General features: G+C 45.3%; 1 protein-coding gene across 2 annotated transcripts in view; it reads left to right on the forward strand.

Annotated features, from left to right (window-relative positions):
- The window catches only part of PLXNA1 (plexin A1), a 395,495-nt gene that overhangs the window by 78,465 nt on the left and 302,860 nt on the right, over positions 1 to 14,170 (forward strand). For both annotated transcript variants that reach the window (XM_084840187.1, XM_084840188.1), the window contains exon 3: positions 1,158 to 1,340. In XM_084840187.1, the coding sequence (XP_084696313.1) occupies positions 1,158 to 1,340 (183 nt within the window). The remainder of the gene's footprint in view (positions 1 to 1,157; positions 1,341 to 14,170) is intronic.

Genomic DNA, 14,170 nt, shown 5'->3' on the forward strand with positions numbered 1-14,170 from the left:
ATAGTTTATTGCAGGGGTGAGCAGAAAGTAGATCTCCAGATGTTTTGGACTTCAACGCCCAGCATGCTGGCAGGGGCATCTGGGAACTGAAGGCCAAAACATCTGGAGAGCTACCTTCTGCCCACCCCTAGTTTACTGTGCTGGGGTTGTTACATCTGCACAGTCTCTTGCATCTCTACCTGATAGAGATCTAAACTGACTGTTGTGCTACCTATGAAAGAGAATAGAACCCCCAGCAAAATGGAAGTTTATTGGGTAGGAAAGTTTTGAGGTTGTTCCTGAAAGAAAGACTGTTTTATCCATTACAGTTGATTCTGGAACACGTTTGAAATGTAGCTTATATCCACTTCTATCCTGCAATGTGTATGGCAGAGAAGCTCATATTTTTCTGTGTGTATACACCACAAAGACATGAGGCAGAGGTCTAGGTCCAGTTGTAGTTCTCTGCAACATATTTCTACAATTCATATGCAGTTCAAAACAAACAAATAACAAGTTGCCATCTTGTTCTGAAGTAGAAGCCGGTACATGGTAAATTTTAACATGTGCTTACTTCTGCTGTGATGTGTGAAGTGCCCCTTAGTTGCTGCATCTTAGCAGCAATTTAGACTTTTGAGTTTTACAGTAAAGCATGTAAGACACAGGAACGTCAGAGATGCTAATAACTTACTGATTTTGGTTTTGTTCCTTCCCTTTGATAATTCCCACACTCGGCAACTGCCCCTTCTTTCCTTTCCCACTTTTTTTTTTTTAAAGGACTTTGAAAGTAGAAATTTGATAGTGGAATGGTGGAAACTTCACATTAATTCCTATTATCCGTGTATTATATTCTGGTGCATGCATATGTCAGTCTAGAATATTTTTAAGGAACAGAGGTGGAATGAGAGGCTACATGGAGCACCTGGGACATGCTTGGGATTCATGGGAATGGATAGAAGTTGCGAGGAGTTCTCTTTCTCTCTCTTACCCATGGGATGCTCTCTACACACTCTTTCTGTCCTACAGCAGCCACCTGCATCTGCACCACAGAACCCAGTTTTCCTTGCAGATTTTGAAACTCTTTTCTCATTAGGAATCATATACTATATGGCATCCTGAAATATTGTCAAACAGCTAATCTCTCTCTTTGCTTTTCTCCGCCCCTTCCTCTCTTACAGCCCTTGCAAATTGACGACAATTTCTGTGGGCAGGATTTTAACCAGCCATTGGGTGGGACAGTCACCATCGAAGGCGTGCCGCTTTTCGTTGACAAGGAAGATGGCATGACATCAGTGGCTGCTTATGACTACCGTGGGCACACCGTGGTCTTCGCTGGCACACGAAGTGGAAGGATAAAAAAGGTAGGGGGCCATGTCAATATTGCTGTGTTTTGTAGAGTTCTGCTGCTTGGGCCTTGAGGGAACAAAGTGCCCTGTGCCTGAGTCATGTGGTTAAAGACAGATGTGAGAGTGATGGAATTATTTTATTTATTTATTTATTGCATTTATACCCCGCCTTTTTTCCCTTGCAAGGAACCCAAGGCGGCTTACATTATCCTCCTCCTCTCCATTTTATCCTCACAACAACAACCCTGTGAGGTGGGTTGGGCTGAGAGTCTGTGACTGGCCCAAAGTCACCCAGTGAGCTTCCATGGCCGAGTGGGGACTAGAACCCGGATCTCCCAGCTCCTAGTCCAACACTCTTGCCACTACACCACACTGGCTCTCAGGAATGGAAAGGGCAGATATTTCCTTGCACACACTTTCTTTATAACTTTTGAAGCTATTTCTATATGGAAGGATTTGACCTTGAGCAACTGTTGCTTGCTCTTCTAGTATGCTTTCTATCTGAGTGTTCTTTCTCCAGAAGGATTGCTCTTCACACAATCTCTCCTAGGTCAGCAATATTTTAAAACATAGCCTGATGTTACATAGCAAGGGTGTTTCTTGGTACCGTGCATGCTTTTGCTAAAACCAGATTGTTTTTCTTCATGTCTTGAGAGCTGTTCAGCAAGTCTTCTAGGATAAATAGCAAACAGCAGACTCGGCTATTCTGTTTTTTAAGATCTGCATAGAGCAGGCTTCCTTCGCTTTAGAGAACCTTTGGCTACTGTAGAGGCTGCCTGGGCCATCATTCCTACTCTGACTGCCATTTCCATGAAGTTGTTTTGCTACTTCTTTGTTCATATCTGCAGTGTTGCTACATGCATCTGCCTGTGTTACACTAAGCAGACACATTTCCCTGAGGACAATGGCTCTGCTCTGTTAGCAGGAACCAAAGAATTCTGATAACTGCGCATGAACAGAGATCTGTCTTGGAGGCTACAGAATACCCTAATGTGGTTGATTTAAACCATCTGTGGGCCAAAGTCCACAAAGCAGAGGGAACTCATCCTTCCCCAGCTACACAAAGGCTTCTTGTTGCTGGTAATTAGCAAATAACTGTATGCCTTTCCCTCAATATCTCCACAGGGCATGGATTTCCTGTTATCATAACATCATTCCTATAATTACAGCTGGATATTCCCTGTGTAAACACAGCCGGTATTAACTGCATCTACAACCAGGCAAAATTGTATTTAGGGTCCTAGAAGAATTCTGCAGAATGAACCCAACCTAGTAGGAGGCTCCTCATAAGTCAAGACATGATGACACTGGGTTCTGAACTAAGGAATGGCCTGAATTTTGAGCTGCTTTTGCCTTTGATCCTCCCCCACACACTAAGCTTTTAATTTTTGAAGATTACAAGTATTTTCTAGTACAGAATTGCTTGTGAATATGAATGCAGAGGGGAAGGAATGCAGTGACTTAGTGTATGCATTGGAGTGTTAGCATCAGGGAAGTCACTGGGGAAGATCAGGTTCCTCGTACAAAATTGAGTATATAATAGATGCAGTTGTCCATTTCTGAGAGTCAGCATATGCCTGTCCATCTTGGCAGAGAATTTTACTTTTGCAACAGCAAAAGACCCAGTTCTTTGACATGCTCTTGACAGCTAGTTCTGGCTCCCTGATGTTGCTGCATTTATACTTTACATTTTTAAGTGTACACCTTAAAAAGTATAATGTGCGATGTGGCTCCCAGGGAATGTCTTGGTAAACTTGTTTTAAGAAAAGTCTGGTCAGCACACCAAATCATGAAGATGGGCAGGAGCTGTGTTTTTTGTTACAGGTTGAAGGTTTGTTACAGTGCAGTGAGAAAATACACATCCACAAGTGGGACCTGCAACAAAATATTGCAGTGTGGAGTGCACCTGTTCAGTCAGCCATGCCCTCTTCCAGTATATTCCAGTCCAGTCCACCCTCCCATCTGGTTTTCCATTCTCCCCCTCCAAAAAAAGCAGTCAGTGACCAATGAGCACACTCAGTCCTCAGTGGACTGTGGTGGGAGTCGTCCCCCCCCCCCCGCCCCAAGTTAGTTTTTTTTAATCGGGGAAGGGGGCTGATACTGGAAACCTCAGGTTTCCTCCAAGCCTGCCCTTTTTTGTATCTGGGTTGTGCCATTTTGGCTACATAAGCATAATTTTGGCTACATAATCATCCACACTCACACCTAAACATCAGAAATACAGGGAATTACTATTTCTTCACCATTCTGTGGCTTCAGGGAGCATTTGTGAGATTATTCCCATTTTAAAAAAGAAAAAACCAAGTCAGTCAATTGCACAAGGTCACCTTCCTGTCCCAAACATAGCCAGAAAGATAGCTTGGTGCTCATTCCTCTCTCTGTTCCTCAGCCACTAGAGTAGCTTGTCCCTTTTATCTCCCAGAACATGCAGTGGTATGACTTCCCATTCACAGAATTTGCTCTGCCTCTCTCTTCTTCAGAGTCATCTGTCTGTGTGCAGTGTTTCTGTGGTGTCTGTTTCTAACCCCTGCAGACTGAGACTAAGCAAGATGCTGATTTCTAGTTCAGTGGATGTGGAATGATATGGCTGGCCTGAAGCCAAGCTGAGGGTCATTTTAGGAAATGTGGTTAAGACAGTGTAGACCCATTTCAAGTCAAAAAGGGTTGTTTTGTTTATCAGGAGAGCTAAACAGAGTTGATTGCAGAGGTGTTTGTGTTTTTTGTGTTTTTTTGGTCTCCAGCATTTTCAGTTCAGCACTAGAAAAGCTGTGAAACCTCAAGTTAGTGTTGTAGCATTCCAGACATTCAGGTGCTGAATTCAACAAGAGCAACTTAGGCTGTGCCCCATTGCAGCCAAAGCTCTTCTCAGCTAGCTTCAATTTCTGCCCTTTTGAATGGGGATAGAGACCTCCTCAGAAAAGGCAGTTCATGCAGACATCAGGGGAAGGGATATATCAGTATTTCAAGAGAGAGTACGCACCAGGAGGTGTGCTTTAAAACTGGTCTCATGACTAGTAGTCATCATTCAAAGATGGTTGCAGGTCTTTGATTTGGACAGCCAGAAGGTGTCCTTGCTTATAACAGACCTAACACAGACCAGCTGTGAGGAGGAACTTAGGAAGCTGCCTTATACTATACTGAGTCAAACCATTGGTCCATCTTGCCCAGTATTGTCAACACTGACCAGCAGCGGCTGTTCAGGGTTTCAAGCAGGAGTTTTTCCACCCCTAAGTGGAGATGGTAGGGATCGAACCTGGGCTATAGCCATTCCCTGAGTGGCTATGCAGAACATGTGCTCTGCCAGGCCTTATCCTGTTCATTGTTGGCAATGATTTCACTCTGAGGATCTCAGAGCTGCTTCATGAGTGACATTTTCCCCACCTGAGGATAATCTCTGGGTAGGAAAACACGTATGTGCCCATAAGGTCTGAAGTATGGCACAGATATTTTTGCCACTGCAAATGCATGGGTTGGGCAGCTGCTATACATTATTTCTGCATAGAAAAGGTGTAAGGTATAGGCCAATGCTTACAGCAGCTCAGAAGCACTAAGGAAATTAAGAGGCCTTCTCAGAAGTGGATCTTCATGATTTTCTTGTTTGGTATATAAGGAAAGTGAACTACCAAGCTGAAACAGGACATTGTTTACAGCCATACTTCTTGTTCTTGAGTTAGTCATCTAGGCTCTCAGCCACTCTGCTCAAACCGCTAGGCCATGCTTTTTTCATTGTAGCAGTAAGTTTTTTCATCCATTTTTGGGGATTAGCATTTGTTCTTGATATTTCCTTTCTTCTCCGTGATCAAAAGAGGCGCCAGAATGGCTGCCTGCCTCTAGTCCAAATGGATAATGAGAAGATTTCATGTTGTCAGGGGTATGGCCCTGCTGCTGTGAAGGCTGGGAGAAGACATAGGCAGATTGTCTTCCCTTTCTTATCGATACTTTGTCTGAAGTGACTAGTTTCTCTTTTCTCCCATTCTCTCTTCCTCTTAAGTTCCAAATTGCAGGGTTTAAATAGTTCTCTGCCGGTGCAGTTCTACATGTGTGAGTGTGTAGAGGAAGTGTGGGAGGACGACTGATGAAACCATTGAGACAGTGTGCTACACATCCAGTTATTTATCTCTGTTGATTGCTGATGATTGCTTTTTGTCTGGCAAATTTCTCCCTGAGGTGGTAGATTCCTCCTGCTCTTATATACTTTCTGTGTTCTGCCTCTTCACTTCTCCCTTCTCCCTGCCAATTTGATTGACTTCCTGGAAGGGCTGATGAAACAAATACCTAGCAGAGAAGCATGGTAACCTCTTCCAGGCCTATGAAGCAGCCCCAGTGGATGGGTGGGGGGCAGGTTAGTTAGGGGTAGCTAGGTCTGAAATTAGTTTCAGCTGAATGCTAAAGAACCCACAGTGGAAGGTATATGAGAGGAAAGGGATTTGATGTTTTGGCAGAAGTCAGATTGGGATGGAAAGTAATGCTATTAGCCATCTTTCTAGCCATAGCAGAGCAGTATTGGGGTTCCGGAAGCTATGCTAGCATGTAGTGGTCCCTGCTTTCACCTTGAAGTGCTGCTGTGGGTGGAACTCATGGTGTGACATTGAGAGCACAGCTTCTTTCAGCAAGGGCCATCTGTCTGTGTTTGGAGGATGGGGAAAGTGCTGTCTCAGCAGTTATCTGATCCTCCTAGGGAGCCCTGTGCAATCAGACCCGGACTCTGGCTGTCTCTGCAGCTATAGCAGGAAGACAATTCTTCCAAACAACCTCCATCCTTGCCCTCCCCAACTGGTCACCCTGGAGGTGCAGAGAGAAGGGATGGGCAGCCTGCGGAGTTGCAGGAGTGCGTGTATTGGGAGGTACTTATCTGCAAAGCAGCTGTTACTGCTAGGGACAGGGCAACACTTTTGAGGGAGGCATGACCAAGAGTGGCAGGAGATGCGTAGGCTAGAAGATATTGCAGGAAGGATCTAGTGCGGCACTGGAATTAAGTTTTCCTAAAGATCTGCTGGCGGTGTTGACTTCTGGTAGCTTTTAAAATCCAACCTCTATGCTAGTTTGTGGGCTGTTACAGTGTTAAATACTTTGAGAGGAGCTTAATTTAAAAGACTTAGTGGTAGTCATAAGCCATTTCCTTTGGGTAGGGATAAGAGCCCTGCAGGGAGCATAAGGAGGCAGGGGGATAGGAGGTGAACTTTCAAGAGGGCAGAGGCATTGATGCATGCTTGGCTAAGAGCAGTGTTGGAATAGCTGGGGATGTAGAACAGTAACATCGCCTTGCACGCAGCTCACACAATGACCGTCTGCACTGTTTCTGTCTCCTGGCAGGGTTATTCATCCTCTCACTTAAAAGCAATAAAGCTTGTGCCAGCGTTTCCTTCTGTCACCTTGGCGAAGAGGCTGATCCCGGTGCTGTGAGGCCAGAAAAATCTTCCCTTTCCATCTCAGATTTCTGCCCCCTCTTAAAAAAGAGGTGGAACAGATGCAACCCTTGAGAAGGAATTTAGGAGGCTGGAGGAAGGGGTGTGGCTAGGCTAAGACATGCTTCCCCTGTGTGCTCAACAGTTTGCTCAGCCTTTCGCTTGACAGCCACCTACTGGAGTGTTGACCCTCAGGCCTGTGAAATTGGAAAGGAGGTCTGTTTAGAAAAGCATTTCCAAACCTGCTGCCCTCCAGATGTTTTGGACTTCAATTCCCATCAGCCCCAGCCGGCATGGCCAATGGGTAGGAATGCTAGGAGATGTGGTAAAAAAAAATCTGGAGGGCACCAGGTTGGGGAAGGCTGATTTAGGATCTTCAGAGGTCCTGTACATGGTCGCTGCTTGGGTTTTAATGCTGCAGTCCCCATCTCCCACTCACAGAAATTGGACAGTGAAGGCTAGTCTGTCCCTCCCCTGAAGCTATAACTGTGCAGAAGAAAAGTGCTGCTTGCATTAGAAGGGAAGGGCCGGACAGGGTTGGAAGGGAAGGGTTGGACAGGGGAGGAACTGGGCTGAAGAACCCTGAGCTGCATTCTCCTTTATGGCTGCAGGGCTGTTAAAGAAATGGGAGGCCTCCCTGGGTTGTAACCTAGGGAATCTATTCTCCTCAGTCTGATAGTGGGAGCCATTTGAGCTGGCAGAAGTGCCTTAGTCTCAACTAACCACTAATATTTAGTGATACTAGGACTGGAAGGGATGTCAAAAGTGTCAAGTCCAGCCTCTGTCCTAGACCAGGAGCTCGCTCAGTATTTGTGCAAGTAATTTATGGGACTTCAATGCATGAATTGTGGCTTATGGATCTTCTCTTCACTGAAACATAAGGGAAATAACTTAATGAGCTTGGAAGTGTTATCATATTAAGGAAGGCTAGAAAAGATTAGAAAAACATAGCTTAATTTTAGTTAGAACTCTCCAGAGCTCAGCCTTAGGGAATTGGTTTTTAACAATTTATTTTAGGCATGTGATGTCATAGCACAGAATAATTTTTTCCCTTCGCCATTAAGTGGCCGTACCTTTCCACTGAATGGGGCCTTTCAACAGCCCAGCCCAGCCCAGCCCTGCCATGGCTCATTTGTCTCGCAAAAACAGATACATACAGGGAGAGTTGTTGTGTTTTCCAATTCATGAGTGCCTGTATGGCACATCTGTTACTCAGAGAAATGCCAGTGCCTCTGTTGGCAGATACGGACAAAGCTGCTTCCGGCCTAAGTATGTGCAGAGTTTGTGCGGTATCAGAGGCCAAAGGGGAAGAAAGATGACCCTTCCCTAGAAGATGGGTTTAAAGAAGATTCTGAGTTCATGTCCTTGTACTATTATCAGGGACCCTCTTTCAGAGCTTGAGTCCTCTGTGGACAACAGCCTCCTCTCTCCATGCTACCCTGCCCTCTTGCATTTGTCCAGGGTGCCTGATGCAAACAGAGCCCCTTTGTCTCAGGGAGGCTTGGCCCTGTTTGTAATGCCTTGATAGACATCTCTCAAACAGTTGCTTCTCAGAAGATGGTGTGCCAGCCAGCACCTGTTGCAGCTGTAGCCTCGCCCCTGCCCTGCCCTTCCACATCCTGTCTCTTCTGTCATCTCCCCTCTTTCTCCCTCTCTGTTTTCCTTGTGCCTCTTCCTATACACTGGGAGATGGATTGTCTGAATTGCTCTTGCAATCACATGGCAATTTCAAACCCCAGCATTTGGGAGAATGGAGTTGGATGGGATTAACCCAGAGAATGATTTTAGTATGCCCTTTTTGGAGCGACTCTTGAAAGCGAGACTTTTCAGGGCCAAAGCAACAGCTACATCTTTTTTTGGTATTTTTTTACTTGGGATTAAGCACAGGGGCCAGATCCAGATCTTAAAAGTGCCCCTACCCCCACACTAGGGTCCTGATCTGAATCAAAGGCCCTGCACCTACTCTAGAGTAAAAATGGAAAAAAATGTAGCTGCTAGACACAAATTTAAAGTAATGTCTTTTGTGGTCCTCAGAAGTTCTCCTGTATGTATATTGTTAGTAACAACTGAAACTAGCAGGATATACCTTAGAATCATTAACATCTCAATTTCATTAATGTTGGTTTAATCATACCCATTTCTAGATAGGTGACACTTAAATCATATTAGACAACTACCACCCAGTCGCAAATACCCCTTTTCTAGGGAAGGTACTTGAGAGGGTTGTGGCAGACCAACTGCAGGTTCTCTTGGAGGTTACTGATTATCTAGACCCATTTCAGTCTGGGTTTCGTCCTGGTTACGGGACTGAATCAGCCTTGGTTGCTCTGATGGATGAACTTTATCGAGAGAGGGACAGGGGGAATGCAACCCTGTTAATTCTGCTCGATCTCTCATCGGCTTTTGATACCATCGACCATGGTATCCTCCTGTATCGACTCCGTGGGATAGGTATTGGAGGCACTGCGTTACAGTGGTTCCAGTCCTACCTATGGGGCCGATTTCAGAGAGTAACATTGGGTAACTATTCCTCAGCCCCTTGGCAATTGAGCTATGGGGTGCTGCAGGGTACCATCTTGTCCCCAGTGTTGTTTAACATCTATATGAAGCCACTGGGAGCAGTCATTAGGGGATTTGGAGCTAAACGCCATCAGTATGCTGATGACACACAGCTCTATCTCCCTGTGACATCTGAATCAGGAGAGGCTGTGCAAGTCCTGAATCAGTGCCTAGACTCAGTAATGGGCTGAATGAGGGCCAATAAACTGAAGCTGAATCCTGGCAAGACGGAAGCCCTGTGGGTGAGTGGTTCCTGGGTCTGGGAGTTGGCTCATTGTCTGTTCTGGATGGGGTTGCACTCCCTCTGAAAGATCAGGTCTGTAGTCTGGGGGTACTCCAAGATCCATCATTGTTGCTGGAGGCCCAAGTGGTCGCCGCGGCTTGGAGTGCCTTTTACCAGCTTCGGCTGGTTCACCAGCTACAGCCTCTCCTAGACAGGGATAGCTTGACCACGGTGATACAGACATTAGTAACCTCAAGACTGGATTACTGCAGTGCGCTCTATGTGGGGCTGCCCTTAAGGCTGGTCCGGAAGCTGGAGCTAGTGCAGAATGCAGCAGCTCGGCTGTTGTCGGGAGCTGCCCCTTTTCAGCATGTAACTCCTTTGCTGAGGGAACTGCACTGGCTGCCTATTCTCTACCGGGCCAGCTTTAAGGTATTAGTACTAGTGTACAAATCCCTAAACAACTTGGGACCAGGATACCTGAGAGAGCGCCTCCTTTTTTACCAACCTGCCTGGTCACTGAGGTCATCAGAGGGCATGTTCCTTGTGGTTCCACATGGACCCATGGCCCGGTTGGTGTCCACCAGGAAAACAGCCTTCAGTGTGGTAGCCCCCTTCCTGTGGAATTCCCTGCCTTTAGAGGTCAGGCAGGCACCAACATTGTGTTCCTTCTGGCGCCTCCTGAAGACGTTGTTCTTTCAAGAGGCCTTCCTTGCATGACCAGCCGTTGTTTGTTAAATTCCACTTTGTTGGGGTTTGTCTTTTTAAAAAAGTTTTAACTCTTTTAACTTGCTGTTTTATTCTTTTACCATATTGTTCACCGCTCCGAAATTTTTTGATGAGGAGCGGTATATAAATATTGTAAATAAATGAAATAAATAAATAAATAAAACATCATGACACTGACAGACTGGAAGTTTCCACAAACAAAGGATTTCATCCATGTCACTGACCTTATCCTTGAGGTTCCTTAATAAGTAGGATATATTCATCTGAAAGTTTCATAGACAAAGTCATCAATTTCTTGAACAATTCTGAACCCTGGATATTTGGGACATGCAACAAAATGGTGTGTGTGTGTATGGTGCTTCTGTCCTCCGGATTTTCCTACACTAGCTGTTTAGTCCCGTAGTCCCTCTTCTTTCCCCCCATCACTGGTTTTCAGGGTGCTTTCACCCTATCTGGCCCTTCAGCACTCGAGTAGTCTCCCCGCCATCCCTCAACATCAGGTAGAAGATGAGGAGAAGCAGTGGTTGTGTGAGGGCAACCCAGCACACCCTCCCCAGAGGCTTAGGAAGAAGCGTCTCACCACCACCGTTGCCATCAAGGGCTGGCGGGGGGCGAGAACTGATACACACGAGGACCCTCCTTTCTTAGCTCAGGGAATGCAAATGGTTGAAGGAGCTGCTGGAGGCTAGTGGGGCCTCCAGTGAAATGATGAGCACGGGTCTGTGTTCCTGTCTTTCTGGTTTTCCCTGTACAGATTCCACTGACGTGAGCAGGGTTGTGGGGTGTTGGCCTGGGAGGGAGGGGGTCCAGTCATGTCCAGAACTCCAGCTGAAGCTCAGGTAAAGCCTTGCTAGGATACATGTGCTTTCGTTCCATGCTTCTTCCCCCCTCCCCCCTTTTCCATGCAAGTGCACACATGTACACTGTCACGTTGTGCTTTGGAGTCTCCCCCCACCCCCCTTGGTTAAATTTTCTGTACGTTTGTAAACCGGGGTTCCTCTGAGCATGCTGATATCTCCTTCTTGTTTCTCAGTGGGGCTGTTTTAGCTACAAAGCTGTCAGTATGCCCTGACTGAGTTTGGCATGAGAGGGAGTGGTATGCCCTCAAGGCATTTGAATGAAAGTCCTGTGCACCTTCTCTGTCTTAAAGAGAAACCACCCAGCAAATACAGTAGACACAACCTATCAGCTGAACCTTTATGGCAACATAAGAAGAGCCCTGTTGGATCAGACCAAAGGGCCCATCTAGTCCAGCAACCTGTTTCCCACACTGGCCAGCTAGATGGCTTTAAGTAATGCCTATTGTAGAGGTGTGAGATTTTATACATAGCTCTGTGCTAAATGGGATAAACTCATAGATGCCCTGCCCTTCTTCAAGCAAGTGGCTTGTCTGCACAGAAATTCTAGCACACCCAGATGCAGGGAACAAACTGCTAACAGAGAGAATGAGAAAGAAAAAAATTGAGGGACTGAATAATGCTCAAATTCAGCCTTGTAATTAGTTGTTCATCTGGATGCCTGTAACAAGTAAAAACAGCCTCTAGGTGCCCTGTCATTGGCTCCATTACTGCTGTATGGGAACCTTTTTGCCTCGCTCTTTCTGCCCCAGCAGAAATTGTGAGAGAGAGATTGAGAACACAGACACAGCAGCCATCCCTCTTGGGGGTACATAGCAGAGTGCAGCATGCTTGAGTGGAAGGGACGGGGTATAGGGAGGAAGGGATGGGTGGGTGTAACACAGATTGAGGTGGAGATTTAATGACACAGCTGCAGTGTAGGAAGTTGTCCTGCTGTATGTATGAGAGGTTATGATGGGTTTTTAATTAACATGTTGATTAACAGATCAGTGCAAACCACTCAAACTCTGGGTAATCGCAGCTGGGAATTGGTCACTTTTCCATCACTGGCTATGTAGTTATTTTGGGAATAATTGTTTCTCAGTGGTATTATGGGAGAACTCTTGGGTCCCTCCCCCCTTTAATGTCTGTAGTCATGGGATTGTTGTATGCAAACTCAGGGAGTCACAGGATTGTCATGTGCAAACTCGGGGATTTCTGCTGTTTTGAAGGTGACTCGAATATGGGCATGACTTTTCAGATGCTGGCATTGCCACATAAGTAGAAGCCACTTCCTTTTTGCCTTTGTTATTTTACTTAAGTCTACAAAGCTGCTTTAGACTGAGAGGAATATACTGAACTGATTTTTCACAACACCTCTTTATTCTTCCGAGGTGGTTTCCAGTGCAGAAGAGTTCAGCTTTTTCTTACTCCTGTGAGAAAGACAAGCTGCTTTTGCCAAAATATCTTCTTCTGCACACCTATTAAAATAGAAGAGCTCTGTCCACTTTCTCATCTGATTGCTCTAAATATGGACCAGTATTCAGTTTAGATTCGATTCATCGAGCACAGCAAGGGGAGAAATAACAGCTGTATATTAGGGAGAGTTGGAAAGTAGCTTGAAGTAGAGTTTCATTCTGTGTAGCCTGCATGTTCCCTTGTTTACTGTCCCAACTCTTAGTTCCTCCTTACATTTTTGAAAAGTGCAACCTGTTTTTATTCAGACAGCCACCATCTGCTATTAACCCTACAAACAGTCCCAAGTAAGACAGAAGCCTCTTAAATATTGATGAGGGGGAAAAACAAGGCCTTTTGAGCTTTTACCTTAGGCATGGGACACTGACAGATTTTTCTGTCCTTGGGGGTGAAGGGGGAAGGGATTAAAGCTTATGCACCTCTTGGAAGGGAATTATCTGGATGTTAAGGTTCTGTTGGAGCTTGTATTTGTCTCTCTCAAGGTTGTTTGCACAAATTATCTGGGCACTATTAGTAGTAGAAGCCATGAGAGCCTTTTGGAACCAATCTCAGTTCAAGTCAGTGGAGTTGGTCTGTGAATCAGATAAGGTTTGGGACCAGTAAGATTAGGATTAGGCCCAGCGGGGAATCTCTTTAGAGATAAGAGAGAGGGTAGGCCATAAAAAAGGCAGGTAAATTCCAGAGGAGTCTGTAGGGGACAGTGAGGATATCTCTACTAGTTGGGTTATTGAGTTTAGCTGCTTCTTTCTCAGATGGGTTGGACAAATATTAGCATTAGTGGAGGATTCATCTTTCTTTTATATTTGGAATATGAAAATCAGCTGACTGGAGGTAAGCTTCTTCATCAGTGGCTATGAGGAATAATTTGAGGACTGTTTTTGTCAAGGTACTTCCTTGGCTTTCTTCACATGGAGCTTTTATCCTGCGATTGAGATTGCTCCTGCACAGAAGTTTGTGGGCGCTTTACATGATGCCATGACCTCTCCTGCACTAAATGCCCTTTGTTTCATTTTTAAATAGGTCACAGATAATGAGCTATCAAATTACCCCATTGTGTTTCATTTGAGTTCCCTCCATGAAAAGAGGAAAAGTGGCAAGAAGAACAGTGAGATCAGTGAATGATAATGGAAGACTGAGATACAGGGAGAAGGAGGGGGAAGGGGAGGGGGAAAAGGAAGCTGGGGGGGGGAAGGGAGTCGTGATCCTGCATTTAAAACGGAAGCAGAAAGACCCATTTTAAATGCAGGATTTTAGACTGGTGTAGAGATACCCCTTATGTCCTGCTCTGTGATAGAATCTCTTGTATCATTTCTAGTCTAGGAACCTGTGAGTTTCTTTGACAGATGTCCCATGAAAAACTCTCAACTGGAGTCAATGAGAAATGACCAGTCACAATCAGTGCTGATGACACGAGATTACTTATTTTCATTACGTACCTAGTTAATCATCTTCTTGAAATATGAGCTTTCTGGTTGGTCATCACAGATCACTAGATCTTCTGAAAGATATGGTCTTGAGGAAAAATAATAATCCTTGTAATTTTCCAACTATCCTCTAAAGCTTGGATAGATGTAATATGGTTAAGAGGTCAAGGAATACCCCTCAGTCTTACTCCTT

The sequence above is a fragment of the Heloderma suspectum genome, chromosome 2, assembly GCF_057233095.1.
Source record: "Heloderma suspectum isolate Gila_16-S chromosome 2, 16-S_ref, whole genome shotgun sequence".
Classification (NCBI taxonomy): Eukaryota; Metazoa; Chordata; class Lepidosauria; order Squamata; family Helodermatidae; genus Heloderma; species Heloderma suspectum.